At 36.0% G+C, this 26,416-nt stretch overlaps 1 protein-coding gene across 50 annotated transcripts in view; it reads right to left on the bottom strand.

Annotated features, from left to right (window-relative positions):
* celf4 (CUGBP, Elav-like family member 4) overlaps positions 1-26,416 on the bottom strand; it is a 257,699-nt gene that overhangs the window by 5,141 nt on the left and 226,142 nt on the right. For 8 of the 50 annotated variants that reach the window (XM_087299548.1, XM_087299546.1, XM_087299555.1 and 5 more), the window contains 9 exons: positions 25,499-25,578; positions 25,211-25,351; positions 23,010-23,148; positions 20,579-20,731; positions 17,493-17,603; positions 13,928-13,990; positions 13,722-13,799; positions 9,976-10,119; positions 4,219-4,416 (listed from right to left, as the gene is read on the bottom strand). In XM_087299548.1, coding sequence (XP_087155674.1) covers positions 4,289-4,416; positions 9,976-10,119; positions 13,722-13,799; positions 13,928-13,990; positions 17,493-17,603; positions 20,579-20,731; positions 23,010-23,148; positions 25,211-25,351; positions 25,499-25,578 — 1,037 coding nt within the window. In that variant the 3' untranslated portion in view covers positions 4,219-4,288. Of the gene's footprint in view, positions 1-4,218; positions 4,417-9,975; positions 10,120-13,721; positions 13,803-13,927; positions 13,991-17,492; positions 17,664-20,578; positions 20,732-23,009; positions 23,149-25,210; positions 25,352-25,498; positions 25,579-26,416 lie in introns of all 50 variants that reach the window. The other 42 variants (XM_087299552.1, XM_087299543.1, XM_087299551.1 and 39 more) reach the window with 11 other exon arrangements.

Here is a 26,416-nt window from a genome sequence, read left to right on the forward strand (position 1 = left end):
TTATTATGTTTAGGGCTAGTTTATTGCTTAAAAGTTGTTTTTCTATTTGTGGAGTAAAATGACAAAAGCGCTGATGAATGTTGTTTATGTGTGAGGTCAGATGAGCACGAGCTGTATTGTCGTCTGCAGAGGCAGAGATGCTTCACTAGCTGTGTAAGTAGGTAATAACTTGTCCCAGTAAAAGGCATCAGCAGGGTAAATTAATGACACAGCATTGATTTTCCATCTTCATTTAGATGAGGAGATGTGAGATGATACGTGATACATGGGAATGACTGATCTTTCCCCCTCTGCCAGAGTGGAGAAAGAAGAGGTCCTATTTAATATCATACCCTGTTATACTGCAGACTTAACATCAACATGGAACGCTAAGCCGTCTTTACTTATTTTGGTTAATGGTGACTTTTTAGACTTCATTTTGATTAGACTTCAAGTTCAGATCTGTAAATCTTATAAGTGAAACTTTTTAAATCATGAAATAAAAACAATTGTGATATTAAATTAGAAATGTTTATTTTTATTTTTTTGTTATACGGTGAATCTGAAAATCAAGAAATCAAGTTAACTAGTTGAAACTGAAATGTGAACAATTGTTAATTGTGAGATTAAAAAAAGCAAAACTTACCATTAAAAGGGGGAAAAAAAAGTCAGAACTGCAAGATATAAAAACTCAGAAACCTGATACATTAGTGTTTTTTTGTTGTTGTTGGAAGATTAAACAATACGAATTTAAAATTGTGAGATACAATTGTAAAGTGTGAGATAAAAAAATCAGGGGCTGCACGTTGGCGCAATGGGTAGCACGGTCGCCGGTTTGAGCCTCGGCTAGGTCAGTTGGCAGTTTTGTGTGGAGTTTGCATGTTCTCCCCATGTTTGCGTGGGTTTTCTCCAGGTGCTCCAGTTCCCCCTACATGTCCAAAGACATGTGGTATAGGTAAATTGGGTAGCCTAAATTGTCATAGTGTGTGTATGTGTGTGAATGAGTGTGATGGATGTTTTCCAATGATGGGTTGCAGCTGGAAGGGCATCCGCTGCGTAAATGCTGGATAAGTTGGCGGATCATTCCTCTGTGGCGACCCCGGATTAAAAAAGGGGGTCCCACTTTATATTAAGTGGCCTTAACTAATATGCACTTACACAGGATTTAATAGTTTGTTACAATGTGCTTATTGTGTAAATACATGTATTTATTGTGTACTTATGCTTGATTAAATACCTGTATGTAATTACATCTGTAATTAACTTTTGTAATTACTTTTGTAAATACATTGCTGACCATTCCCTACACCTTAACCCACCCATAAACCTACCCACACCACCAAACTTGTCCCTAACCCAACCCCTATCCCAACTCAAGAGCACCACAAGTGTTCTCAAATACTTTATGAACACAGTAAGTACATTGTATTTATTTTTTGATGTAAGTACATAGTATTTAAGGACACTTAATATAAAGTGGGACCAAAAAGGGACTAAGCCGAAAAGAAAATAAATTAATTAATGAGATAAAAAAAAAAAAAATCTAAATTTAACAAAGACTCAGAATTGCAAAGGAAAAACATACAAAACTGCAGGGGGGAAAATTATAATAAAAAACGAACTGTGATATAAAATTAGTAATTAACTTATGTGGTTGAAAAATAAAAAATGAAAAATAAAATTAAATTCTAAGATTGCTAAATGTTTTATAGAATTATATAATATAAATATAACATAATATTACACGATACGTTTTGATATTTGATTCCTTGCTGAATTGAAAAAATGTAGTATTCTAATAAAAAACAAAAATAAATAATGAGATATAACCTGAACATTTGCAGAAAATGAAGTCAGGACTGAAAGATGTAAAAATGAAAGATGTTTTGAGATAAAAATGTCTGAACTGTCATAAAAACAAGCTTCATTTTCTTTTAACCTCTGTGTTGTATCCTGGCCCCTAATAGACCAAAATGACAGCCAAACAATTGTATTTTATTGTTTATAAATGGTGTCGTAAAAGTCTTTCCTCTGAGAGAGATTCTTTTCAATGAATAAACTCACAAATTTTACTGATTCTACTTTCTGACATACAGCGGGGAAAATAAGTATTGAATATGTCACCATTTTTCTCAGAAAACATATTTCTAAAGGTGCCGTTGACTTGAAATTTTCACCAGATGTTGGTAACAACCAAAGATCCACATATGCTAAGAAAACAAATCAAATTAGTTCACAAATTAAGTCATGCATAGGCCCACACGGCATCTGTGCATGCAAAATTCCACAGATTTTTAGCCTATAATTAATTCTGTTTATTTACTTGAGTAAATGTATGTAAATCTACATTTATTCAGTTTTTAAATTAATTTCAGTAATATTATTGACTAATATGAAAATGTTCATCTGACTTATGTACAATAAAGTTTGTAAAATCATATTTTTTTGTGTGATTTAGTAGAGATATTATATGAGAGACTTGGTTTGTTTACCAAATAAAGTGGATCTAATCGGATTTGCATTTTAAACATTAAATAAAAGTTAAAAAGATCTTATTTTTTATTTCACATGTTAAGGGTTTAGTTATGATACTCCCAAAATAATTTAGCACAAATCCACAGATTTTTACCAAAATCCTCCGCAAGAAATAACAAAAAACGTCTGCAGATTCTGTCTGGCCCTAGTTAAGCGTAATAAAACAAAATGCCACAGGGGAAAAGTATTGAACACATGAAGAAAGGGAGGTGTAAAAGACGGTAAAAAAGCCCAGACAACAGCTGAAATTTCTCAGTAGTTCTTCAGCAACCCTCTGCCCTTCGTCATTGTAAATTAATAACAGCTGCTTCAGTCCAACATCTAAATTAGCTGGATGATAAAGATTAAGCCAGGGTGAACATTTCAACAAGACATTTCCAAAACACAGCCAAAGAAACTGCTTTAATGAAAATGCCTTAAGAGAAAGAATATCAAGCTGTAGAATGGCCCAGACAATCACCTGATTTAAATCCAATATAGAATAGAAATGAAAGATCAGATTTGATAGACGAGACCCACAGAACCATAAAGATTTTCACACTTTGTTGAAGTCTGTGAAAAACTCACACCTGAACAATTCATGTGACTTCATTCTCCATATGAGAGTCGTCTTTAAGCTGCCATCACTTTTATATAAAGTATTAAATACATTTTAGTAGTTCAGTACTTTCTCCTTGTGTCATTCCATTGTTATTACATGTGATTTATTTTTCAGATTTTTTTGTTTTGTTTTATTTTTATGCAATATGCAAATATCTTTACATATGAAAACTAATTAAAAATAATTTAAAAATAATTAAAATTTTAAGGTTATATATATATATATATATATATATATATATATATATATATATATATATATATATATATATATATATATATATATATATATAGGATATATATATAGGATATAGATATAAAGGATTAAAATATTACAAAACATTATTTTCTAGGCTACGTAAATATAAAAAACATACTTTCAAGCCTTCTTCATTTTGGGGGGCTTTTTCAGTTTATTCATGACAATTTGCTTTTGTATAATGTTATTATTATTAGCAGTATTATTTATTATACGCATATTTATATTTGTTTTATTAAAAACAAGCTTAGATTAAGGCATAGCATGTGTATTAGGATATAACTCAGGTTTTTGAGCACACTTCGTTATTATTGTTCATTTATTCGTTTGCTGGAAATTAAAACTGAGTTTAGAAATAGTTTTAAAACAAATCTTTGTGCTTAACAAATGAAATTACTTATTTTTAGGCTAATGGATATCTGTGCGTACAAGGTTTTCCTATTCACGAGAGCGAAAGTGAAAGTAGATAGTGATGAGGCCTTATCTCTCATTGTCGCACTGCAGATGCTCTGTTTAACTGTTTTCTTGCTAGTGAAATGCTCAGTTTTTCCACTTACACTTACTTTACGTCATGAAAATAGCAAATGTGCCATGGCGCGACGCAACTGACTCTTAAAGGGAATGGGAGATGAGACTCTGATTGGTTTATTCTCAAAACACACCTATAACTCATTAAGAAAATAAGCTCAACCCTTTTAGACCATGCGCCACGGCGCAAAGCGGATTTTTCCTTCCTTATATTAGTAAAAGTGGATTCTGACACGCCCCTAATGCGTTTGCGCCCTGCTCTTTGCACTTTGCGCATGGATCGTCAAAATAGAGCACCTCGTGTCTTTTATTCTGACCTGTCTTTTCCCTGTGCGCAGCGGCGGCCTTCACCCCCAGGGTCAGGGGTGTCTGGGGCTCGGGACGGGGCTAATATGGGCGGTTGGCGTCCTTTGGCCTCTTCAGCTGCACTTTGAGTCTCTTCATGCCGATCTGAAAGCCGTTCATGGACTGGATTGCGGCCTGAGCGCTGCCCGGGTTATCAAAACTCACGAAACCTGCAGAGCAGAAAGATGGAGACGGCAGGTCAGCACCAGACGCATGAGCACGAGCGTGTGATGGACAGATGGACATTAGAGATGATCCAGGGAAGGTGGAGTGAGAAAATGAGACCAGAAATGAGTTGATGATAAAGGATGAGGTGAGTGTGAAATGAGGGGAGGAAGGGAAGGGGAGCAAATGAGTGTACTACAGTCATCGTGACACGTTTACCAGGTACATATTTCACAAATCAACAGATATGCACAAAGTCAATCAGTACAGTACAACAGCATACGTGTAATACACAATAATCAGAAGCACAGAGAACATGCACAACTACTACATGATATCCGCTCACTCCTAGCGTTAGCGAGAGGCTAATGCCTTTTTTTATGATGTGGAGTATTTGAAAAATAAAAAATATATATAATTTGACCGGATAATATTCGGGTGTCTCATAATAATGTCTTGTAAACATAACTTCTAAGATGCTGAAATCTGATTGAAAACTTTTTATATATACAGTAGTCAACATTCCTAGCCGATCAACAACTTTCATGAAATTTGTTGGGCCAACACCCATTGTTGTCATAAATGAGATAAAACCTTTTTGATCAACTTGAGTGTTGACTACTTTATGCTGGGATGTTTAATTAGCAGTGATGCTGGTTATTTTAGTACAGGGATGCCCAAACTAGGGCCCGCCAGCCAAAGTTGGCCTATGGTAACCTTTGATTTGGCCCACCATCCCATCTGAGAAGAAAGGGAGAATGATGGGGATGGTTTAGAGGTTGTTATTTCAAATTGAATGTAACCTTTTATTTGTTTATTTGACCGTTAAACAACAAACGGCTAACTGAAGTTAAATGTTTCAATTTAGATACCGTAGTTTAGTTTAAAATGTACATAACTGACCCGACGGCTAGAGGACAATGCAGAGACTTTGGTAAGGCAGGTTCTGCTAATGTATTCGGCACGGAACTCCACTGTATTATGAATGTGATTTGTTTATGTTTTAAATATTTTAAAATAAATTAGGAAATGACCTATGGCAACTTTAAATAGTTTAAATAGTTTGGTATGTTTATCTTTGGCCCATGACTCTCACGGATGTTTGGTTTTTGGCCCTTCATACAAAAAAGTTTGGGCACCCCTGTTTTAACATTTATTTTTAACAAAATGTCTATTAGCTTTGTTGCTAGTGTACTAAAGTTGATAAAACACTTTATAAAATGATCAGTCATAAATTGTTATTCATAGTAGTAATAATAATATAATAATTTATGTTTTACAATATGCCATTTTCTTTTTTATTATTCAGTTATTTGTCTGGAAGGGATGGTCCAAATATTGATTGTAGCCTGTATTAATTAATAATAATCAATAATATTTGTTATGTTATTATAATCAGGGCTTGACAAATGGGGGTAGATTTCAGCTGTGGCGGGTTAGACAGTTGCTCCCACTTGCCACTTTGGCTGGTTGGAAATCAATTTTATTTAATTGTATTTTAATTATAGTTTTACAAATAAAGATGGCCCAATATGCATACGCATGTGATCTTAGTTTTGAGCAGGACTTTTATCAGCATGACTGATAAAAATAACTGTGTTCGCAGGAGCAAATAAAGCAGGTGATAAAATGTATGGCTAAGAAATAACCAATTATTTTTGGTGTGGTCAGAGATAAATTAAATGATTAATGGTAAATCCTTAATTTTGAGCCCTGAAAAGTCATGTGAAATAAAAACGAATCGCAGTGTGACACTATGAAACCACAACCCATGTGCTCATGCACATTGAGCAAGGTCAAACACAACACAAAGTACAAAAGTATGAAGTAATTTTAGCATGTCAAAGTCAAATTTATGCAAATAAAATAAATTTTCCCAACAATAAAATTGTGGCTAGTAAAAATAGCGAGTGGCTAGTAACGTTGGAAATCTAGCCAAAGTGACTGGTGATCAAAAAAACCCTGATTATAATCATTACTATTATTTTGTAATTCACTATAATTGCATTTTATATATGATTATTTTCCTCTAGTATTGATTAAAATAATGATATCTTATTGTATGAAATATCGTAGACTGCTAACTGATAATTATCAACAATAATTGAATGTTGCAATCATTTACATTAACATTTTAAAATATATTTATAGAACTTATTTAATCTGGAAGTGTGTTTTTTTTATTCACTCATTTATTATTACCCCTCTCACATTTTAAATCCCACATTATCCCTCAAATTTTACATTCATTTATGCAATTTCCTTCGGCTTAGTCTTAGATTTATCAGAGGTCGTCACAGTGGAATGACCCGCCAGCCATTCATGCCAATTTTAAGTTTCTTTCTTTGGACTGTGGAAGAACTGGGGCACCCGGAGGAAACCCAAGCAAACAGAGCGAGAACATGCAAACTCCGCACAAAAATGCTAACTGGCCCAGCCGGGACTCGAATCAGCAACCATCTTGCTAACCCCTGAGCCAACGTGCTGCCTTAATGCTGTGCAGCTTAGCTATAATAAAAATAATGAACATTGTTTTTACCAAGCCTGATTTTCAAACACAGACAAAAGGATATATGTGGAATGTATATTAAAACCATATGAAGTTGCTAGATATGTCAAGGTTTTCCTCCGTGTTGATGTATTTCATACTTAAAGAGGAATATTTCAAACTTTGCTTGCATGCAGATGCCGGTAAAGCTAAGATAGAAGATCTAAAATCCACAAAAGTATCTTTCTGATTTTATGGCGTCTTCAAGAAATACTGTCCCTGTAAATAAAGCTAGCGCAGCTGTAATTTGTAGTATTGCCACTTCATTAAAAAGGCAGCTGAATCATGACACAAAAAATGCATTATTTATCACTGTTTGTGACTCAAATATTTACCATATTTCCGGCAAACAAATTGCGTAGTGTAAATCAGCTTCAATCTGTTCTCGCCGGTTGTAGCAATGACAGCGAAATGCTGCCAGTTAACACACGGACGTTTCAACGCAAATTATTTGCTCTCAATCCCCCATCTATTTCCTCCCTCTCCGCGCCGGCTCTGTCATGAGGTATTGTGATCATTTCAGCCGGCTCAGCATTTCACATCATCACGTCTGCGGTTCTGAAACACCTCCTGCTAACTGCGTTTATATTAAGCTGAAATGCAATAGCGTTGTGTTTGTTCATGCATGGGACGCCTCTGATAAGTCAAGGAGCCGGCGAAGCTGCAGATAGCGCTAATTAAAATATAGAGGTTCACATTAGTCACAGACAGGACGCGCGATCACGCTTCTGCAGTTTCCCCCTAGAGCTTCATGTCCCACATAAAGATAGTACATCCTCCATTTTTTTTTTTTTTACACTTAATTTGCCATTCATTCCTTTTTTACCCTGTCTTAAGCCAGGTGCACACTGTGTGATTTTATTCATAATACTGTACTGTAAACCTTTAGGTGTAAAATACTCATATTTGATATGACTTAAGATACCAGACATCAGGGCTGCACGATATAGGGAAAATTTGACATTGCAATTTTTTGTTTTGCTGCCATTTACTCACCGGCCACTTTATTAGGTACACCTGTCCAACTGCTCGTTAACGCAAATTTCTAATTAGCCAATCACATGTCAGCAACTCAATGCATTAAAGCATGTAGACATGGCCAAGACAATCTGCGGCAGTTCAAACTAAGCATCAGAATAGGGAAGAAAGATGATTTAAGTGACTGAATGTGGCATAGTTGTTGGTGCCTAACGGGCTGTTCTGAGTATTTAAGAAACTGCTGATCTACTGGGATTTTCACGGACAACCATCTATAGGATTTACAGAAAATGGTCCAAAAAAGAGAAACTGAGCTGATAGAAAGGCAACAGTAACTTAAATAACCACTTATAGCACACTTTAAGCTCATAAGTACCAATTGAGCATCGTGTCAATGTAGTGTACCTTCTGATGGCTACTTCCAGCAGGATAACTCGCCATGTCATAAAGCGCGAATCATCTAAGACTGGTTTTTTGAACATGAAAATGAACATGGCCTCCTCAGTCACCAGATCTCAATCCAATAGAGCACCTTTGGGATGTGGCGGAATGGGAGATTTGCATCATGGATGTGCAGCCGACAAATCTGCAATCTATCATGTCAATATGGATCAAAATCTCTGAGGAATATTTCCAATACCTTTTTGAATCTATGCCACGAAGGATTAAGGCAGTTCTGATCAAGTGGTGCTCGCTGCAGAGCCATTTTGGTGAGCTGAGCTCCAGAGAGGGGGAGCTTGAGCTTGAGCTCCACCTTTTTTGCACTTCTTCTACAAGTGATGTCACTGGGGGTAGGGTTAGGGTTGGTGTATGCATTAAAACAGCTTACAGGAGGAGGAGCGAGAGCTCATGCTCCCCCTCGCTGGAGCTCAGCTCTGCTCAAATGGCTCTGCAGCGAGCACCCTCTCGTTCTGATGGCAAAAGGGCATCCAACCCGGTACTAGTAAGGTGTACCTAATAAAGTGGCCGGTGAGTGTATATTGAGATATGAATACAATTTCACCAGATAGCTTGATTAGCTCCATTTTGGAAAGAATTTATACATTTTTAATGATTTGGGATTATTCTGAGGATTTTTCTAGATTATTATTGGGAAGATAGAAGCGAAAAATAATTTACATCGCAGTATTCAGGTATAGAAATTGAATAATCAAATGTAAAATAACACTTTATACTCAACACATGCATCTTTATTAGAGTTACAAACACAACAATTGCTTCTAATCGAATACTTTAAACTATCATGCCTGAATGCTTACACAGTCACAGGCCTTAAAAGCACATGCAAATGATGAACTTTCACTCCATTATGGTTAAAGTCTTTAGTGAATCTAAAAAGCTTCTGGTTCTGAACTGTTCCTCCTGATAAACTATAATCTCAATGTATAAACACTTCCTGCGATGTGACTATTGCGGATGTGCACATTGCGATATCGATGCTGAAACCATATATTGTGCAGCCCTACCAGACATTGCCAAATAGCTTGACTCCCAAATAGAATTATTACAATGTAAAAAATGTAATCATTCCTTAAGAGTCAAACTATTGTTGTCCAAAGGAAAAGTGCAGTTTAAGACAGATTTGGTCAGAATATGGGGGATTTAGGATCTGTTCTGTCTTCCGACAAAGTCTCCTGATTCAATTTTGTCCATTCAAGGCGTATGAAACTAAAAATTGTAGCAAACACTGTGATTTTGAAGCAGTAAAGTGTTTATTTACAACACTTTGTGAATGAACGCTACAGCATGCTGTATTGTTTAGTAATAAATTGTAACAAATATTTCAACATACTTACACTGCATTAAACTGTGGTATACTGTATTTGATTAGACTGCACGTTGCCTTTGTATGGCAGTATTTGTTTGCTCAACCTAAAATTGATTCGATTTTATCGCCCAAAACGGTAGCATAAAGCACACAGTTTGGACCTGGCTTTTTTTCGAAAGCTTCGCTGTGGTAGAGAAATGAGGTAAAAATGTTAATAGTGTGAGTAGAAATGAGAATAATCTTCACAGGTGTCTTATCATTTTTACCCACCAAAGCATTTACTTTGGTTTGTCGCCCGATCCACAAACACTTTGGAGGAGATGACATTACCGAAAGGCAGGAACATCTGCATCAGCTCGCCGTCCCCAAACTCCTGAGGGAGGTGATAAATAAACAGGTTACAGCCCTCCGGCCCTGCACACAGAGAAAGAGAGAGAAAGACAAGGAGGATTGTGGGATACAGAAGATTAGAGAGGCGGTTAGACAGGTAGACAGCAGGCACAGAAAATAAATGAGGGGAATAAAACAGAGGACAAAACAAAGACACAAATGGCAAAAATTAGATTTGGCTTGCCAAAGTTAAAACTGCAAAAGCGGTTTCTCTTTATTGAGTAGCTACTTTGGCATCTGAAAGTAGCAATTTTCCCCTTAAGTTGTACAGATGGAATAACTGTGAACAAACAAACGCTTGGATGTTCTTTAGGCACTCCTGAAAAGTTGTTTTAGATTAGCTCTTCTTTCAAACCGAGCGTAAAGTGATCAGAAAGGCCTGTGTTGGGTCGGAAATTAACAAGAGCTTGTGGACAAAAACATCAACAAAGTGAACAGAAGCAGTCGAACCAATTTAAAGTAATCTGCAATTAAACTGAACCACTACAGCCCAACAAAGGTTGATGAGAGAATGAATAGGGTGTCTCTTTGTGGCATTGCATTTACATTTGGCTTTATCAAATAAAAATGTAACCTCATAACTAATCGCACACAATTCTGTTGAGCTAATGAATGCAGTGGCCAATCACAGGTGTTGGATTAGTCAGCGCTGAGTTGAGTCATTGACTCATGAGTCATCATAAACATCAGACTGCTGAAAATGATGCGGGTAAGAGATTCATTTCACTCTTTTCATTGAAATGATTTGTCTGTGCAGCCAGACATTTCAATAGTCATCATTATTCATTTTTTAATGGATATCAAGAGCAGTAATCGTTTTTTTTTTTTTTTTGAGTTTTCCCTTTTATTTAAATATAACATAATCACTCACATTTAGCAATTGACATACAATCAACAGATACTGTTAATAAAGTAAAAAAAAACAAAAACTTGATTTTTTTTCTTTTAATGGAAAAGTTCATTTCTGACCCTGCAGCTGCTTTGCAGATGTGTCACTAAACTTATTCTGATGGTGAAAGTGTTTTTTTATTTTCTTGTAACATATATAAGACCTGATATGATGGAAGTCCTCCATCCAATAGGAAGAATCACGTAATATAATAGCTGTTTGCAGAAGGATCTGCCATTACATCAGTGCTGTAATTGCAATTACTTTGCATGTGTCATTAGACAATATAATTGTTCAGCTATTTATTTGAATCAATTAGGCATAACATTAATTACCATTCTGTATTAAGCAGTGCCACTTTTATATACATCATTTCCTGTGCAATGTTTTACTTTGTTTTCTACAATCACTAAAATTATTTGACTACAAATACTTAAGATGCCTGCAGTCTAAAGCCCATGTAGTCCAAAGAAGTCTAAGGAACCTTTGTATATTACTTTTCATATACATATTCTATTATGCACAGGTCATGAGAGGCACTGGAAAAAAATCACTCCATGTCATTTGCATAGCAGTCATATTTCTTTCAGTAAAGTAAGAGTACAATAACAAAACCTTCTGTATGGTTTATAATAGCAGCCACTGGAGGGAGATGAAACCACAGTTTTGCACATAAAACTTCACAAAGTGTTGAATCTAACTGGTTAGATTGTAGTCAAGTAAATCTACAGTACATTTAGTCGACTAAAATTTTCTGCAATTAAGTCGACTTAAAAGTCTAGAGACTAATTTAGGACTAAAACTAAATAATAAAATCTTTTCAAATTAAACACAGCAGGACATGTTCTTACATATGGAAAAACAACCATAATCACAGATTTATAATGAACAAAATCACAGATTTATTGTTCTGCTGCGTCAGAATATCTAAAAATTCTTTAATCAAGAAGTATTTTATAAGCAAAACATATCATCTTGTTTTAGGAAATAATATGTCAAAATTAAGTAATTTTTTTTTTTAAACAAGCCTGTCAATGGGGTAAGGAAAATACTATTATTTCAAAAGGAAAAAACAGATTATGTTGCTTACCCCATTTATTTGGCTTGTTTTAAAGAAAATCTCACTTAATTTTATTAACATTATTTCATAACACAAGACTATATTTTTTTCTTGTCTAAAAAATGCTTCTTGATTTAAGAATTGCTAGATATTTGGGCTAGAAGCAAGACAAAAAACCTAAGTAAGAAAAGCATTTTTGAAGTGTGTAATTCTTTAGTAAGATGGCCAAGCTGACTTTTCAGCATCATTTTCAGCTTCACTGTTACATGAAATCATTCCACTATGCCAACTCTGTGTGGGAAAAGCATTTCATATTATCATCAAAACAGTTCTGCTGCTTTATCATTTTGTGGAAACCATGAGCCATTTTGGTTATGATTATCAAGTTCAAAGAACAGCATTTGTGTGATATACAATATACAGTTAAAGTCAGAATTATTAGCCCCCTGAATTATGAGCCCCCCTGTTTAATTTTATCCCTGGTTTCTGTTTAACGGAGAGATTTTTTTCAACACATTTCCAAACATAATAGTTTTAATAACTCACCTCTAATAACTGATTTATTTTATCTTTGCCATGATGACAGTAAATAATATTTGAATAGATCTTTTTCAAGACACTTCTGTACAGCTTAAAGTGACATTTAAAGGCTTAACTAGGTTTATCAGGTTAACTAGGCAGGTTAGGGTAATTAGGCAAGTTATTGTATAATGATGGTTTGTTCAATAGACTATCAAAAAAAAAAAAACTTTAAAGGGGCTACTAATTTTGTTCCTAAAATGTTGTTAAAAAAATTTAAAACTGCTTTTATTCTACCCGAAATAGAACAAATAAGACTTTCTCCAGAAGAAAAAAATATTACCAGACATACTGTGAAAATTTTCTTGCTCTGTTAAACATCATTTAGGAAATATTTAAAAAAAGAAAATTCAAAGGGGGGCTAATAATTCTGACAACTGTATATCCTATCATTTGGATTCATTTAAAAGTATAGCTCATCTAAAAGTAAAAATTTTTGCAATTATTTACTCACCTTTCACTTATTCAAAAACCATTTTAGCTTCTTTTTTCTGTTGAACGCAAAAGAAGATATTTTGAAAAATGCTGAAAGCCAGTCAAAATCAATGCGTCCAAGCAATCAGCATTTTTCTAAATAACTACTTCTTTTGTTCAACAGAATTAAGAATTTTGGTCACACTTTACAGTAAGGTTTCATTAAATAATGTATTTACTTACATCAACTAAGTATGAACAATACTTGTACCACATTTTTTTAATCATAGTTCAACATTTACATTTGCATTTATAACATCATTCTTGTTAATGCACTGCGAGTTAACATGAACTAACAATGAACAACAGTATTTTCATAAACCAATGCCAACTAAGCTGAATAAATACTGTAATACATGTATTAGTGTCTATTATTTGTTCATGTTAGTAAATACATTTTATACAAATTATTGTAAAGTATAATCAGAATATTTAGTCTATTTATTCAAACCACATGAGGAAGAATAAATGATGTGGTCAGTAAACATTATTTGGTGTGAACTATTCCTTTAATGCATTACTTGCTGAATCCTACTGACCCCGGTCTTATTATATATAAAATTACGAGAGAGACACTTCGCGACCGCAGCACAGATAGCGATCCTGCAGACTCCACTCACTCACCTTCTCTCTGCTGCTGAGGGATGATGGGAGGCGGCTGGGGAAAGGCCTGGCTGATCTGTCCATATGCAGCGGGGAAGGCTGCTGAGACACACACACACACACTTCACACCTCGAATTCCAGTACACGTAGACACAGCGGCATGCACTTTTCATTAACTCGCAAGCAAGAAAAAAAATCACAAGCAGCCTCCTTTTGAGTGACAGACCTGCATATTGTTGGACTCCGGCATAGGCCTGCTGTAGAGGGTCTGCAGCGGTGGGACTCTGAGCTGCAGAGAGAGAGAGAGAAAGAGACACACAAACCAGAGCATTACATAGACACACTCGGGGGGTCACTGAGTGCATCTTGAGTGTGTTCGGGTAGAGCGGAGCACCGAAAAATGAGCTTACCTCACTCCCCCTCCCCTTCATCGTTCATTCACCCCCCCAAAACAATTAAACCGGGGCCCTGCCAAGCTTCCCGAGAGTTGGAGAGACAGCCAGGGAGAGCGTGCGGAGAACAATATAGATCTACTGCTCTACACGGCACATCAATCAGCTGAGAGCTTTCACAGTATTAAAGGCAATTCAGGCCCGGCCTGTTCTAAACACCCATACACATACTATACAGCCTGGCAACTTAACGCTGCTCAAACTCTAACTCGGTAAATACTGCAGCATCCACGATCTGGATTATGAGTTCTCAGGGCTTTTTGAGTAGCAAACTACTAAAATTAAGGCAATAATGGGCTTCTTGTCAGCATTTACCCACACTCATGTTGTTCCAGATGTGTATAAACACAACAAAAAATGAAGACAGCTTAAATTTTCGGTGGATTTGATTCTGATTGGTCAATTTCAGTAATTGATGTAAATGTATATACCAAACAGCACTGTTAAGACTCCTACTATGCCTAGTTTTGACTATCTTTACCTCCTGCACTGTAAAAAATGCAGCGTTCCACATAATGCCTTCATGTTGTCCCGACACAAATCGATTCAGATAGCTTAATCGTTTTTACAAATTTATGTGGATTGAACATAAAACAATGAAGTTGTCCCCCTCAAAAACTTAAGAATTGTTTTGTTTCAACTTATTTTAAATAAGTAGATTGAACAGACATTTTTTTTTTTGAGTGTGAATCACACATCATGAAATAGTTATGTGTTATTTTTTTATCTTTTGGTGCGTTTACACTACCTGACAAGATAGTTAGGTAGTGTAAAAAGAACGGGCGTCTAAACTCGGTCCTGGAGGGCCAGTATCCTGGAGAGTTTAGCTCCAACACACATGAACCAGCTAATCAAGCTTTTACTAGATATACTAGAAACTTCCTGGAAGGTGTGTTGAAGCAAGTTGGAGCTAAACTCTCCCGGACACCGGCCCTCTAGGACCGAGTTTGGACACCCCTGGTGTAAAGTCTTGTCTTCAATCCCAGTTGTAAGAGCAACAAATAATAACTTGACTTCACGTTGATCATTTGTAAAAGTGGCAGAAGGTCGATTTTTCTGATGAATTGTCTGTTGAGCTGCATCCTAATCATCACAAATACTGCAGAAGACCTACTGGAGCCAGACAAGTTTGGTGAAGGAAAAATCATGGTTTGGGGTTACATTCAGTGTGTGGACAGGTGAGAGATCTGCAGAGTGGATGGCAACATCAACAGCCTGAGGTATCAAGACATTTGTGCTGCCCATTGCATTAAAAACCACAGGAGAGGGCAAATCCTTCAACAGTATAGCGCTCCTTCACATACCTCAGCCTCAAAGGTCCTAAAAAGGAAAGAATGTAAAGGTGCTCCAGGATTGGCCAGCCCAGTCACCAGAGATGAACATTATTGAGCATGTCTGGGGTACAATGAAGGAGGAGACATTGAAGATGAATACAAAGAATCTTGATGAACTCTGGGAGTCTTGTGTTAGGACTGCGTTGTTTTGTGTTTCTGTGTGTTTGATTTGATTCTGGATTGGGGGCGTGTCTTCAGCGCACCTGATGCTGGTCAGCGCCCTTATTTAAACCCCGGCAGAGAGCTTGTCGGGGCCGCTGTTCATTAACTTGACAGTTGGCCAGAGCTGCGCTCCAATTTGGGCATTATGCTTTGTTTAGCATCCATACACTATCACTGACAATATTTACCGCATCCATACACTTGCATTTCACACTGATTGAACATACTGATACTGATATTTTGATTATATAATTTAAATTGAGTTAAATAAATCTTCTTTTTGATTATACTTCGCCTTGTCGTCTCCCTTACTAAATTACATCCATGAGCCTGGTGTAACACTTGCAAGAACGCTTTCTTTGCCATTCCAGATGACTTTATTAATAAGTGATTTGAGTCATTGCAGAGATGTATGGATGCAGTCCTCCAAGCTCATGGGAGTCATACACAATATTAAATCTTTTTCCACTGCACCATGACTTTATATTCTACACTGTACATTATTTCTGTTAGGTGAAAAGACTTTTGTCTAAGCAAAGTCAAACCTTACTGTCCTAATCAAATATTAACAATCAAGGCATGATCATATTTTATTCTGCTAAAATAAGCGTAATCTGGAGGCCTTTGCTTTCATATAAGCCACTTCTGATACCAAATGATACACTAGAAGACAAGTTATTATTTGTTGTTCCTAAAACTTGGATAAAAAGGTATTCCATACCAAATATCACATCCAAATTATTTTAACTTTTGCTTCTTCTGCTCGCTTGCATTGCCGTGAGTATTCCTTTAAAGAAATGTAGATCATGACAAAATAAGATTGAATAGTCGGAACAAAACTATTCACAAAAAATCAAAATGCATCTTGGTTGACCAGTTGTGACAGAATGACTCAATATCCAGGTTAAAACAAATAGAAAACAGAGTCTATTACTGAATATACACTACCAGTCAAAAGTTTGTGAAATTATTCTGTTGAAGGCGGCTTTTATTAAATGTAAAAACAAAATGGTTAAATATTGATTAAAATTTGAAATAACTGCTTTCTTATTGTATGTAGTTTCAAATTAAAGTATTACTCCAGTCATTATTGCTTTTATTACTATTATGGAATTATGATAGTCTATAGAACAAACCATCATTATACAATAACATGCCTAATGACCCTAACCCGCATAGTTAACCTAATTAACCTAGTTTAGCCTTTAAATGTCACTTTAAGCTGTATAGAAGTGTCTTGAAAAACATTTAGTAAAATATAATTTACTGTCATCATGGCATAGATAAAATAAATCAGTTATTAGAAATGAGTTATTAAAACTATTATGTTTAGAGAAAAAAAATCTTCTCTCCATTAATCAGAAATTGGGAAAAAAAAGCTAAACAAGGGGGCTAATAATTTTGACATCAAATGCGTATATATATATATATATATATATATATATATATATATATATATATATATATATATTTTTTTTTTTTTTTTTTTTTTTTTGCATGTCTGAACAACATGAGGCTGAGTAAAAAATGATTAGAATTTAAAAAGTGTTTGTTGAACTATTCTAGTTCATATAATTCTATGATGGCTTTTGTGTAGCCTTATGCTTAAAAAAAAACTAGTCTGGAGACCAAAAATGGGAAGGATTTGAAAGCATAGCTGCCAAACACTGTACAAAGCATGCACATAAAACTATAGCCACACTACAACAACAGCAACACTCTACAAAGCTGACGACACCAAACAAACATGAAGAGACTACTCACATCAACCACTCCTTCTGTCTACCGCATTACACACACACACAGACACACACACGACACTAACGTTTGAGGGTTTCTATACCTTCTGAGAGAGACGACAGGAAGCAGCTTCCCTGAACCCCAAAACAACTTCTCTGTGCGACGCCCAGGCCGCCCTTCTCCGAGTCTTCCCTAAACACCACTTCCTGCAAAACTGGGATACAGCCGGGAGACAGGCGTTTGCTTTCCTCTGTGGCACTGGACATGAAAACCACTCCACAACACACACACAGTCTCTAAGAGCCCACCGCTGAGCACTTCTTCAAACGCAGCTTCCACAAACATTTTCAATAACTTTAGTGTTTATTAAAAGGCTGCCGACTCATCGACACACAGTGCATAAGATAAACTGCTTTATGTGCAAACATTATACTGCAAGAACTAGTGTAATTCACTGATGTTGATTGTTAGAATAGGATGAGGACTTGAGTTGTGCTTATCCACCTTTTTCCTCTCATGACTTTATCAAATAATGAGTTACTCTTTCAGTTTTAGGGAACTTCTATTTATATATATCAAACTAGCAGGAGAAGCAGTGAGTTAATAACTAATCAGTGCTACACTTAGTTAATAGTTATGTTTCCATCCACCTATTTCTATGTGCATTTTAGATTTGTGCATTAAAAACTGGTTGATGGAAACACCAAGATGTGCATAAAAAACATAGATGTATGAACTGAGCGGGATAAACTCTCTATTCGATAATATGCGCATAAACTACGATGGAAACACTTTTACCGAACAAATTCCAGTATGTGCAATAAAAAAAAGGTCATGTGATTTTGTTATAAGAGATCATGTGATGATTAAAATGTGCGTGAAACCAGTAGGCTGAACACACTGTAAAACATCTGAAATGTTTTTTTGGTCGTTCTAAAATGACATTTCAGCATTTGTGTTATTATATTTTTAATTGTCGAAAGCATCTGTGCTCAGCGTCCTACGCCTTCAAACTGCACCAAGGGTTCATTGTGTGTTGGCATTGTCATTTATTAAATGAAGAAAAGATTCACCCAGCTTCTCTTACTGCAGTAAATTCTGTTTTTACTTTTGATATTAAGCGCCAGTTAATCAGAAAGTGACGATTTTGTTCTCTTTAGCCACATTCACATAGCAATACCAGTAAATATCAGGAAAATTTCCAGAAAAACTTTACCAGTAAGTAGGGCCAAATGGAATCTGCGGACAGTTTTTGCTATTTATGCACAGAATTTTGTTAAAAATCAGCGCATTTATGTGGAATTATTTTGGGAGTATCATAACTAAAACCTTAATATATATATTTTTTAACTTGTATTTAATGTTGACAATGCAAATCCAATTGGCAATCAAAGCAAGTCTTTTATATAATATATCTACTAAAAGACAGAAAATATGACTTTACAAACTGTATCGTAAGTACATTGTATAAATATTTTCATATTAGTCAATAACATTACTGAAATTAATAAAAAAACTAAATAACTATAAATGTATACACATTTACACAAGTAAATAAACAGAATTAATGATGGATTAAAAATCTGCAAAATTTTGCACGCGCAGATTCCGTGTGGGCCTACCGGTAAGTTATTAATAGCGCTGTTCATACAGGCAAGGACGTTCTGAATTTTTTTTGGAAAAGATCGTTCACACTTCCATTCCAAAATACCGGTAAATTCTGACATTGTTAACCAGAAATAACCTCTAAACGGCTGCACTTGTTTTTGTAAACATAATAGGGATCAGGCTTTTGTTGATGTTTTACTTTTATTAAAAGCTTTAGCAGCTGTTTTGGTCCCAGAGACATCCAAAGGCAAAAGCGTGAACCGCAGCTAAATGTTTACACATTTGATGTCATTACAAATTCTGTGGATGGATAAGTATTTTGAACAACTTCGATGAAAACATGAAGAAACACTTTTGCATGTCAAGATGTACTCCTTCACGTGCACACGTCAAGCAACTGAAGCAGAACAAAGACTGTAGAATACAAATGACTTTGGCTTGAAGGTAAATGAACAGCGCTTTATCATAAGCATTTTATTGATAATTTATTTACACAGTTGGCATTAAGAAGGAACATAGAAACGTTATCTGACTTACATCTAGCAGCTAAATGTGTCTGGAAAAGTGTTCAAAGGCTTTTATTTATGAACAGCGCGGATGTGAATGCGTCTGAATGTTCTGATTGTTTGGAGTAGGCGTTTCGCATCAGCACATTCTAATCAAGAAAGCGCTCTTTCCGCCAATTTTCCTTCTGCATTAACACAGAGCAGCTTTCAGGAAAACTGCAAGAAAGAATTTACCGGTATTTTCAAAACGGGGCTGTTCACACATGATCCCTTTCCAGAAAATTGCCGGTATTTTCTGGAAAGGGGATTTTGACTCATTGGGTTGAAATGCTGCCTTATTCGCACGTCTTTTATGTGAAATTTCAGTTTTGCACAGAAATTTAATTTGTATCTTTCGATGGAAACAGCTACTGAAGTGTTGGCTAAACAGATGTGTCTTCAGACGTTTCTTGGCTAGAAGCTGATGGAAAAGAAAAACGGTCCGAGAACTGAGCCCTGAGGCACCCCAGTAGCACTTTACTTCTCCAAGTCACCCTAAATGACCTACCTGAGAGGTAAGAACTAAAGAGAATTTGCTGTATATTTGAAATAAAATATATTTTTGCCACAGATAATCTATAAATATCGTGTAAAACCAAGTGAAAGGTAAATTTTATGCTTCATGAAAATAAAATGACACTTGGTAATTACCATGACATTAGTTTCACAAGTATGTTTATCCTCAAAGCTTTTTTTTGTTGTTGTTGCTGCTCAGGTTATTTTCTCTTTTTGTTCCCCGCAATACAAAAATTTTCAATATACGTCCTTAAGATAATTGCGAGAGTTTTTGAGTTTTTGTGGTTCTTCATGATCTGCTGACAGTAATTTGTTTATTCTTATAAGTTGCCTTTTAATATACAATTTAATTCACTGATTGTTTGCAGTTTAAAGGAAGTTTCTCCCATATTTGTGGTCATAGGGTGTAGGAAAAAGGTGGATATTAGTCATATTTTACTGTTGTGAAGTGTAGCTATTAATGAGTTTTTGAATACAAGTTAAAAGCATGACAGCAGATCTTGATTGGAGGGTGTAGTACCTGGGTACGGGTGGATGCCGTTGGTAAACATGGCCTCCGCCGGGGCCTGGCCGTTGGCTTGAGGAGGAGGCAGGCCTGTGAAACCGTTCACACTAATCGGAGATGGAATGCTGGTCACTGTGGGTGCTGTGATGCCAGGGGGTGTGCTTCCACCTGGGGGGCGGAGCCAGAGAGAGAACATTTTGAATATTCATAGCTTATTCATATGGATTTTGGTGGACATAGAGGGTTTATTTCCCTTTAAGCCGACTGCACGATTTTAGCCCTAATTTAGACTCACCAACAGGTTTTGAGAAATCGGCAACAAATGCCTGAAATGACTGGCAAATCGGTGCTCGTTCATGTTAGTAACAATCACACAGTGTGAACTATCAAAGATGCAATTTGTGAGTCGCCGACACCCATGAGATATTTTAAAATCATGCTGTGTAAAATGTGTTCTGATTGGTGATTACATACAGCCAATGAGAGAGCAGCATCCACTAGTATGGGTATCTGCAGGCCAGCGGGAGGTTGTGAGACATAGTTTGTGGAGTCAAAAGAGGATTCTCCTATTATAAAATCATGCAGTGTGAAACGATTACGCCACTGATCAACACTACAGTGTAACACAGCACCGACTGAATGCTGCCCCAGATAGTCATGCAGTGTGAAAACATTTGTGATGCCACTACTTTAAAAATCATGCAGTCTGAACTCGGCATTAGTCTGGTAAAGTGGTGCACAAATGTTTTTGTTTTGAATCATTTCATTACAATTTTAGTGAATGAAAAAAAAAGTTAACATAAAAGCATACAATTTAATTGGCTTGAATACCAATGTCCTTTTCAGAGGACGCAAGTTATTTATTTTCTAAATTATTGTTAACATTGAATTTGATTTTTTTATACTTTTAATTACTGTTCAAGAACTGTGCATGCATCTCTTTTTGTTCATTTCATTTCTGAATGTAATGTAATATATCTAAAAAGTTATACCCTTTATAATTTTTAGCATTATTTATATAATTATTATATTCTAATAATTATATATGCTAATACTCATTATTATATTATTTATACGGTAATCGCTTTTATAATGATTTATTAATAAAACTTATATTTTTCATATTTTAATTACTTATTGCACTGCGGCCTGTTAAAAATTCAAGTGTGCATCTAACTCATTACATCAATATAAAGTATCATCTATAAACACACACACACACACACACACACACACACACACACACACACACACACACACACACACACACACACAGACACACACACACACACACACACACACACACACACACACACACACACACACACACACACACACACACACACACACACACACACACACACACACACACACACACACACACACACCTATGTAAGTATTTGATATAGTACATTAATTTAAAATTAAATCCACAGAGCATGCCTGTATAAACCATCTGTCTCTCTTGCCAAAAATAAAAAAGCACTTATGCTACAACTTAAAGCAAAACATTTTAGCCATGAATAATTGAAGACTTTGAAGCGAAACCTCATCCAGTCTGAAAATGTGTGTGTGTGTACTTGTACTTAATTATGTGGTTTGCATAATGACATGGGTATATGACGTAGGTGTTACTTTGTTAAAGTTTACGAGGACATGCGCTGTGTCCTTATAATTCAAAATGCTAAAAAAAATTACATTTCAAATTTGCCACAGGTTTCCTCTGAGGGGTTGCGTTTATGGGTATGGTAAGGCCATATAATAGGTGGATTTTACAGTATAAACTAGATTACACCTATGAAGCATCCTAGTAAACCGACATACACTTACAGGCCACTTTATTAGGTACACCTGTCCAACTGCTTGTTAACGCAAATTTCAATCAGCCAATCACAAGGCAGCAACTCAATGCTTTTAGACATGGTCAAGACAATCTGCTGCAGTTCAAACAGCATCAGAAGAGAGGAAGAAAGTAGATTTAAGTGACTTTGAACTGACGGGCTGGTCTGAGTATTTTAGAAACTGCTGATCTACTAGGATTTTCATTTACAACCATCTCTAGGGTTTACAGAATATAGTCCAAAAGAGAGAAAATGTCCTGTGAGCAGCAGTTCTGTGGGCGCGAATGCCTTGTTGACGCCAGAGGTCAGAGGAGAATGGCCAGACTGGTTCCAGCTTATAGAAAGGCAACAGTAACTCAATCAATAACTCGTTACAATCGAGGTGTGCAGTAGAGCATCTCTAAACGCACAACACGTTGAATTGCATGATGCTATCATGTCAATATGGACCAAAATCCCTGTGTAATATTTTCAGTACTTTTTTGAATCTATGCCACGAAGGATTAAAGCATTTCTGAGGGCAATAGGAGGTCCAACCTGGGACTAGTAAAGGGTGCCTAATAAAGTGGTAAGTGTATGTGTACTGTATGTGTATGTTTCCTTACCTGATGTTGGGGTCATGGGAGCCCCAGGGAGGCCGTTGATGGTGGCCATGTGTTGCATCTGTGCGGCAGCAAAAGCAGCCATCGGGCTGAGATACCCCCCCTGACCCACCGACGCCATCAGCGCTGCCTGCTGCTGAACCTGAAACACAAATTTTGATTTAAAGGTTAAACACCCTCATGGGTTAGTTAAGTGTATAGTGAGAGATTAGGCGTTGATTTCATACATTTCTACTGTTTCAAAGCACTGCACCAGTAATTCAACTTAAATACAGCAGTAATTTATAGTAAAAGCTTTAAATTAAGAACCATACTAAAGTGTATTAGTGTATTATGTTCAACTGTTTTTAAAGAAGGCCACTGCATATTGTAGTACAGGGTGTAACGGAGGCTAGCTGGCCTCACTCCCATAGCTTTCTTCTTAAAGCATTCGCTTCCCATGCATGAATCGCCGGTTTGATCCCTGATAGGAACGAGTGTGTGGATGTAGGACTGATTGGAATACAATAAATGTAAATACTTTTAAATACCTTTGATTTTACTACAGTTATTGGTGGTGCAGGGCTTAAAGTATTTTGGCACAGCGGCGGATCTGTGGCATGCAGCCGTGAGGGAAAAAGTAAATATTAGAGCCTGCCCTGCGCATGGGGTTTAATTAAGGATGCTCAAAATAACCGATTAACCGTTAACCGAAGGGTTCCATTTGTACCTGATTGGTATCAGTAAAGATATGGTATCAGTATAAAAAAAAAAAAAAAAAAAAAAAAATATATATATATATATATATATATATATATATATATATATATATATATATATATATATATATAAAATATTATTTTATATATTTTTAAAGTTTGGCTGCATAAGGGGCTGATCGAAGCGAACGCACTTTTTGCGTTGCATCTGTTGAATGGTTTACTAACGGCTGTGAGTGTTTTACGTGCTGCTTATGCACCCTGGGAACCTCACGTTTTGCCGTTGTGCGCTGTGTACTCGAGCGGAAAAAGTGTTTTTGTCAGTCGTGTCTTTTTCATTTTTCAATCAAATGAAAGCACTGCAGGGTTGCTGTTGAGGTGACAGCAGTGTTTGTGTTGTCAAGGTGACCACGGCAAACTTTTAATGATTGAGGAGATACTTGTGGTTGCTGTTTCAAGTTATCCAGAGCTGTATTGCTAGACAGATCTTGACAATCACAATATTATTAAAAATTACAATTATAACATCGACAGCAACACGACTTGCGCACATTTGCGTACAGGTCAGCTGATTCAGTCGTTTCCTAGTGACAAAAGAGCACTGCGCTTTTCCATTTTCTTGGAAAATTACAGTTATTAATAATTCTTATATAATATCAGTTTTTAAAATAGCCTACATAATCTACGAATCAAGAAATCCAAAGATTTTTCTTGATTTTTGTATAATGATAACTCCACTTTTCATTTTATTTTCATTTTAGAGCTTTTAAAACACATGCAAATGTAAGCAATATCATATGTAAACAACAAAATTGTTATACAAAAAGTCAACATACGAGTCTTGAGACACAATCTTTAATCTAACGACTTCTTTTAAAAATGTTGACAGAGGTTTTGTGAAATAATAATAATAACAGCGGAGCATTAACTAAATGCATATTTCCTGTGGAGCGATCAATTTGAGGAGGGCTGAAACAATTATATTTGACAGAAGAAACAAACATGATTGGACAAACAGCAGACCCTCATCCTCCTCCACTGTACCCCCTCCATCTTCTGGTCCAAATGTCTTAAAAAGAAAGAGTTTGCAGGACTTGGCTTACAACCCAGAAAAAAAGAAAGAAATTAGTGATAATGGCCTTGATTTCACTTCTAATCTTCAGTTTAGCAGTTCAGTTTTTAAGCACTTTGAGCACTTGTTATTTAAGCACTTGTTATTGTTTAACAATAATAACGAATACACTTTATTTGACATAGTACTTTTAAATAAATGGCGCAAAGCATAATCATTGAAGAGAGTTTATCTCAGTCTCAGTTTACCATTTTTTTAAGCACTTTAAGCTCCTGTTACTTAATTTTTGTTATTGTCGTTAATATTTGAAGTAAGTCCTTCAGTGTTGGTAATAATCATATCAGGCATGAATCTCATTGTATAACAGACAGATTTGTGGCTGCAGTTGTGTTGGGAATGGTGTGTAATATGAGCGAAACAGAAAGAGCTCTTGCCTGTGCATAGGCACCGTACGCTCCAAACTGCAGGGCCATGGGATTGAAGATGCCCATCTGACCGGCCATCTGCTGCATGCGTCGAATGGTCCGTTCCTTATCTGTGTCTGCAAACTTCACCACCAGGCTGGAGGAAGCGCCCTGAAACACACACACACACACACACACACACACACACACACACACACACACACACACACACACACGCAGACAAACAAAATGAGGATAGTTTGTGCTTTAAATGTGCTAATGATACAGAAGTGTGTGATCAGATGTTCTGGCACTCACAGGCATGGTTTGGCTGCCATGTAAAGCACTAATAGCGGCCTGAGCTTCTGCATGAGTGGAGTACTTCACAAACGCACAACCTGAAAACATGGAAAAACACACACGTCTGAGTCTTTTTTCTGGAGGCTTTCAAGCTTTTATCAGATCTTGGATAAAAGGAAAAAAAAACTTGAAAAAATATCAAATTTGTAAGAAGAAGTGTTATTTTGGTAAGTGTTTTTCCTCTGGATGCTCCGGTTTCCCCCACAAGTCCAAAGACAAGCAGTATTGGGTAAGCTAAATCGGCCGTAGCGTATGTGTAGGAGTAACAGTGTATAGATGTTTTTCAGTGATGGGTTGCAGCTGGAAGGGCTTCCGCTGCGTAAAACATATGCTGGATAAGTTGGCGATTCCTTCCACTGTGGCCATCCCAGATTAATAAATGGACTAAGCCAAAAAGAAAATGAATGAATGAGTGTTATTTTTGTATCGTTTAAAGATACTGTTGTAGTTGTTATTAAAATATTTTTCTTTTAATTGCAGCACAAGTTTGTAATAGTTTTATTAAAAATGTATTTTAGAAATTACTTATTCTTTCTAGTAACACTTTAGTTTAAGGGTCCAAAATAATGCATTAGTTAAGCATTAATTAATGGTTGATTAGCTAGAAACAAAAGCACTATTTATTCACTGTATTACTACACTATCTATAACACTGTATTAATGACACTTTAACCTTAAATATTATCCTGTTTAAGTCAAATAAACTTAAATATTCCCTAATAAGTGTCATAATTAATGTGGATATACGTTTTATTTCAAAATTCCTTTATTAGCACTGTATTAATGAGATTTTAGTCTTAATTAGCTACTAGCTAGTTCTAGTCAATTAACCTGAATATCACCCAATGGACATAACTAATTTTAGGACATGTGGTT

The sequence above is a fragment of the Danio rerio genome, chromosome 21, assembly GCF_052040795.2.
Source record: "Danio rerio strain M-AB ecotype USA chromosome 21, GRCz13ab, whole genome shotgun sequence".
Lineage (NCBI taxonomy): Eukaryota > Metazoa > Chordata > Actinopteri > Cypriniformes > Danionidae > Danio > Danio rerio.